General features: G+C 41.1%; 1 protein-coding gene across 2 annotated transcripts in view; it reads right to left on the bottom strand.

The window, feature by feature from the left end:
* Nucleotides 1–646: 646 nt before the first annotated feature.
* Nucleotides 647–6,000, bottom strand: part of TOM1L1 (target of myb1 like 1 membrane trafficking protein) — a 51,959-nt gene continuing 46,605 nt past the window's right edge. For both annotated transcript variants that reach the window (XM_020783997.3, XM_020783988.3), the window contains 3 exons: nt 4,776–4,854; nt 3,948–4,029; nt 647–2,066 (listed from right to left, as the gene is read on the bottom strand). In XM_020783997.3, coding sequence (XP_020639656.3) covers nt 2,006–2,066; nt 3,948–4,029; nt 4,776–4,854 — 222 coding nt within the window. In that variant the 3' untranslated portion in view covers nt 647–2,005. The remainder of the gene's footprint in view (nt 2,067–3,947; nt 4,030–4,775; nt 4,855–6,000) is intronic.

Genomic DNA, 6,000 nt, shown 5'->3' with positions numbered 1-6,000 from the left:
GGATCTAAACCCAACTTATTATAGTTGCAACTGCGCCTTAGTTTTTAAAAACCTCATAGCCACTGCTCTCACAGCAAGTGTGCATTGTTATTTTTGTTAAGTCCATTTCATGGAGCTTTTATTCTATTCCTCTAGTTTTTCCTTTTATTTTGTATGTTTCACTGGTTCTCAGTTTTATACACACTATTATCATCATCTTAGGAGCTCTGGCAGACAGAAAGTTGATGAACAATATTTGAAGTTCAGAAGTATTCAGTGCCCTTATTGTGACTGCTGATTCTTGTGTATTCAGCAATACTGCATCTCTCCAGGCAATATCTTTGTGAGTGACTGAAAACAGTGTTTCTGCACACTGTTGTCAAGGCTCAAAGGCCCCTCTTACACATGTATTCTCAGCATGCATGTTGGATTCATACATGTGGCCAGAGAACCTACCTGATAATATCAGAAATATGGTTCTGAAGAAGCAGTGAGAACACAACAGAAATCTCAGCCGGAAGCTGGGTTACATCAGAGCAAATAAAGAGAATAAGGCATGAGAAGAAGTGTTACACATGAGATGCCAAAGGTTAGTTAAAAACAAATCCAGAGGAGGATAAAATGGAGCTGTATTTGTAATAGAACCATCCATCAACACAGTAATAACTCAGTTTCCCAGATTGTTTAATTAGATTGTACAAAAACATAATAGTTGTAAAATATAATTAAATATTATATACACAGTAGTGAGATTTAACATGTACCCATTTACCATGCTGAAGCATTTATTGAGTGGTTAACTGTAATGACACTTATTACTAAAGTTCAGGTGTGATCTCTGACAAATGCACATTTTACTTGTAATTGGAATGAAGGCACTTACTCCAGTTGCCTTTCTAGTCTTTGAACCCATCTTTTCAAAGAATGTTATTGCTTAAAGACACCCTGAGTTCCCAAAGACAGGGGAAAGATGCAACAATAACAGAAGAGCAAAGTGACTCCAAAGTACCATAATGGTGGGGCCTTCCACCCCATCTCCCATCTCCACTTAGTAAATGCCATATCAGAGATACTCCAATAGAATGCAGCCACAACTGGGTGTATTCTTCCACAGGGAACAAATATATTTATAAAAGAGATTCAAATGGTGGCAAGACAGAAGTGGCAAAACCCTCTTATAACCTTGTCAGTGATTCACATTGTGTACTTTTTCCATAGCTTGTGCATGCTTAAGACAACTAGCATATTGATATCTGTTTATGGAAATGTGCTGTAGTGATTAGCCACCATCAGACCAGGAAAGGTATCTAACTTCTGAATACCTGCATGCATGGGCAGCAGCTAGGTTGGGAGTACATTGAGGAGGAAACACAGCAGGGGTTCAGGAATACGTGGCCCTCTATATATTACAGCCAAGACCAGAGAGCAACACCACCCCTCATCCTTGAGGCAGAGATCTCTTTTGTAAAGCTGACCACCGGTAAATCTTACAGCCCTAGCTATTGCACAACAGCTGATGCTCAAGAGACTTGACCTGGACTTAAGTATCCAGTTGCTGATTCCCAGTCCCTGCTTTTTAAAAACTGTTTCTAGTGAAATTGCATTTCATACCTATGAACGAATTGCTCATCCTGTTCTTCCTGTGCAAAAAGTTTACATTTGTAACTAGATGAAATGGATAAGAAATAAAAGCACCTTGGTTATGGTAGTTGTGATCTGGTTCTTATGCTCCCAAGTAAAATGGTGTTTATTTATTTTAGAAACATGTCTTTTGGTCCAAAGTACGCAGCCACAGAACCATGTACCCTTAGTGATCCATGAAACCTAATATAATGCACTTAAGGTAGGCTATGCAAGAGACACTGACTTAACATGTACTCAGCAGAACAATGTCATTCATCCATATCTTTTGCAAGATATCCTTTTCGCTACAGAAAAATCTTTGTCTTTTTACTAACATATTGGGTGTTGTCAAGACAGTCGTTAATGCTGGTAAAGATAAATTGTCCTCTTAAGACATCTGCTTCTAGCAACTGCTGTGAACATTTGCTTTGAAGAGGTGTGCATCGATTTCTTCATAAATAGGTCTGAAATCAAAGCAAAAATAATCATTAGTTAGTGGTATGAAATATTCTAATGTTTAGTCAACAAAGCTATGGTAGGAACTCTCTGTGTGCTCCATCAAGTCAATTCTGACTAAGGCAAACCTTGTCAGGGTTTTCTAGGTATAGAGTACTCAGGGGTGCTTTGCCATTCCCTTCTTCAGGGGGCATCCTGGGACTGTGCACCTTGCCCAAGGCTACACAGGTGGGGTCTTATCCCTGGAGACACTGTGGGGAATTGAACTCCAAACCTCTGGTCTTCAACCAGATACTTCACTAGAAGCTGGAAATATGGAATGGACAACATAAAACTCCTTTAAGTCCTCCCCCTCCCAATAACTGCTTCTTCGTAGTAGAAAAGAGTGGCTATGCACTACCCCCAGAATCCAAAACAATTTTATGTTACCTCACTTTCTGTAATGGGTCTATATAATTTCATTACGACTAAAGGTACTGTATTTTCAGTTTGTGATGGATTAAAGTGGCATCTCAATTTTTTGGATTCAGTAATGTTTTTGTCCCACCTAACCTTAGCTGCTCAAAACTGCACACCTCTTGTTGCTAATCAATAAAGACTGAAGTTGCATCCGTCTCCTCAGTTGCCTTACTGCTTTCCCATGATTTGGATCCACACTTCTGTAAGTGAAACTTTGTTCATGAAAGATCCTTGCTGGACAAAATGTGGGGGTTGTGATTAGGTGACCATATAAAGTGTAAATTGGTGAAAAACAGAAACAGCTCTTAGGAGGCAATGGAGGGTCAGTGACATGAAAACCATGATAAATTATCTACTGAACTTAAATGTAATAGGACCCACACAATGTCACACGTCTACTCTCTTTTCCACACACACCCGCATAACCCCAAATCTGTTTCAGAGGGTCTTCAAGCCAGCTGAAAACATAGATGTACATCCAGGCCTTCCCTCCTGTCAACTAATGATTTCTTTTGCTTTGCTATTTATTATTTATTTATTCCTGCACTATTTGTTATTGTTGTATGCTAATGTTTTTATGTTTTTTAATTGTTTTGATATTCTGTAAGCCGCCCAGAGTGGTAGAATATACCAGATGGGCGGGATATAAATTGAATAAATAAATAAATAAATACAGTGGCGCCCCGCATAGTGACGATAATCCGTTCTGGAAAAATCATCGCTATGTGGAATCGTCGCTATACGAAACAAAAAAGCCCATAGGAATGCATCAAAACACGTTTAATGCATTCCTATGGGCAAAAAACTCACCGTTATGCGAAAATCCTCCATACGGCCACCATTTTTGCTGCCCAGTAAGCGAGGAATGGGCGTGAAAACACAGCGGGCGGCCTTTTTTTAACCCAGCGGCCATTTTGGAACCGCCAATCAGCTGTTCTAAAAACATCACTATGCGAAAATCGGTAAGCGAAACAGTTTACCGATCATCGCAAAGTGATGTTTTACCATTTAAAACATCGCAATGCGATCGCAAAAACGATCGCAAAAAAAACATCGCTATGCAGATTCGTCATTAAACGGGGTGCCCATTATGCGGGGCACCACTATAAATAAACAAACAAACAAACTCATCAAAATAAATGTGGATGGTGTTTGCAGAATGGAGTCTTTTCCACCAGTGATGTCTTCCACTGACAGATGGATGCCAATAGATACAAACCAGTACGTTCTGTACCTGCAACTGGTTGGCGAACATGCACCTTCAGGGAAGCACATTGCGCCACTCCTGCCCAAACTTTATGGTCACCATCACTGACCTAAGCAAGTGTATTCTACCTCTGCTCCATTAATATAGGATAGACTATGCATTTGTTGACCTAGGCAATTTTTAAAAAGCAAGCAATGCCTTAGCCATTCAACAGACTACTTACTCTGATTTATCACTAGGAGCCAAAGGATCAAATTCCATCAGCTCATAATAATTAGGAGGCTGTGAGCTGTTTTTTGAGAAGTCTGGAAGAAAGAAAGACAGGGACCAAATAGACAAACAAACATTTTTAATCAACATTTTAAAACCTTGTTTCTTATGTTATTTAATTAGAAGTGACAAAATATAATTATCCTCACTATCACCTTCTACTGTAACTGTAGGGTAAAAGGTAAAATACACGCAAGGCACAGGTGTGAGGTAGCACCTCTCAGAGCAAGGGAACAGGCAAACGTAGCAAAGACTGAAGGTAAAGGTAAAGGTTCCCCTTGACAATTTTTGTCCAGTCGTGTTCGACTCTAGGGGGCGGTGCTCATCCCCGTTTCCAAGCCATAGAGTCAGCATTTTGTCCAAAGACAGTTTCCGTTGTCACGTGGCCAGCTAGACACGGAACACACAGACTGAACCCAAACCTAAATGTGAGAACATTTTAATGATTAAACATCAAAGCAAATTTGAACTAGTAAAATGTACCACAGCAATAGAACCAAGCTGAACTGTGGCTGGAAATAAGCTGTAATGCAGAATGTTGCCTTCCGCATTCAGGTATGTGTTGAGCAGGTTCCTATGAAGATCAAGGTGCATGCAGTTTAGAATGGGGCAGCAAGACTACACTGGTAACTCAAGATATCATCCCTGCCTCTGTAAATAAGGACTGTCCACATGTGGACATAAGGATGGGACAGCACCTGTTTTTGTAAAGTCGGACATGCTTATGCCTGAACTATGCAGACAATTCTAACTGCAAATCACTGCAGTTATTTAGACTTACCTGCTGGTGGGGCATCTTTTGAACCATTACTCTGAATGCTCACAGGATGCAAAGGTACTGGATTAAAGTATGTGTTTACCTACGGAAATGAATTAAGTCAAGTGTTTACTTATGTAAATGAAATTAATTAAGTCAGCTATGCAGGAACACAAGTTTAAAAAAAACCCTCAAAACCCCTACACCACTTTGTTTAGTTTATTGCGCTATTTTCTATAGTAAAAACCAACAACAATCCTATTAAGAGAAATATGGTCAAGGCTTCCATCAATCCAGACTGAAATACAGTAATCCTGATTGCGCTCATTACAGAATCCTCTGTATTCAGCTAGTATTGAGGCAGTGGTTCAGCTGGGCTCTAGAGCTGCATCCACAGCGATAGGGCTGTCTGAAGAGAAAAGCTTCTGCTACACATTGAGTCTCTTCACATGCCTAGGGATCCTGGCACAACTGACAGGGAGTATCATGATGGAGAGCCCAGAAGGTCAGAAGCTGTTCACCACACATGAGAGGCATGTGGAAATATCAGGAGGGACAAATGACTGACACATGAAAGGGCCATAGGGAGAGAGGGAGGAACCTGAGGAAGGTACAACCATGGGGGAAATACTTCAGGATCAGGAGCACAGTGACGACAACAGTGAGCAGGGGGGACAAAGAGACCGAACTAGGCACACTGGTGGAGCCTTCGAGGGAAATTAGATTGGATCTGTGCAGACATCCCCTGACATTGGGCCCCATGGATTGTACCAGACTACCTGTTACCCCAGAGGGAGAACCAGCCTATCCCTTTGTAAAAGAAGCACTGGAAACCAAAGTGCCAAGCCTATTGGCTCCATCACGTTAAGCACTGCCCCCTTTGGGTCGCCGGTGCTAGGAGTAGGAGACAAGTCATGGGCCAGGAAGGGTGCATGGAACTACACCCAGGCCTAACCGCGAAGACTGAGAAGGAAGCAGGTGAGATCCCATGGGTGGTCCGTTCCCTGTGTTACTTTGTCAAAGGTCTTTTGGCACCTCCCTCACCCCCTGCAGTAATATTTCCCTACTACTACATTTGCCTCCTTTGCAGTGACAGGCAAAGAATATTTTTTTTCTTTTTGACCCTTTACCAAGCTCTGGGCCTCCCAATTTTAAAATTACAGTATAGCTCTGGAGTTTTTGTTGCTAATACTGCAGCTGCATTTATATTTCTTTAATAGGTTTGTGTCATTTGGTATTTAAGCTGATT

This window comes from Pogona vitticeps, chromosome 2, assembly GCF_051106095.1.
Source record: "Pogona vitticeps strain Pit_001003342236 chromosome 2, PviZW2.1, whole genome shotgun sequence".
NCBI lineage: Eukaryota > Metazoa > Chordata > Lepidosauria > Squamata > Agamidae > Pogona > Pogona vitticeps.
Note: the sequence above shows the minus strand (reverse complement) of the source record. Positions and strands in the feature narration are given on the sequence as shown.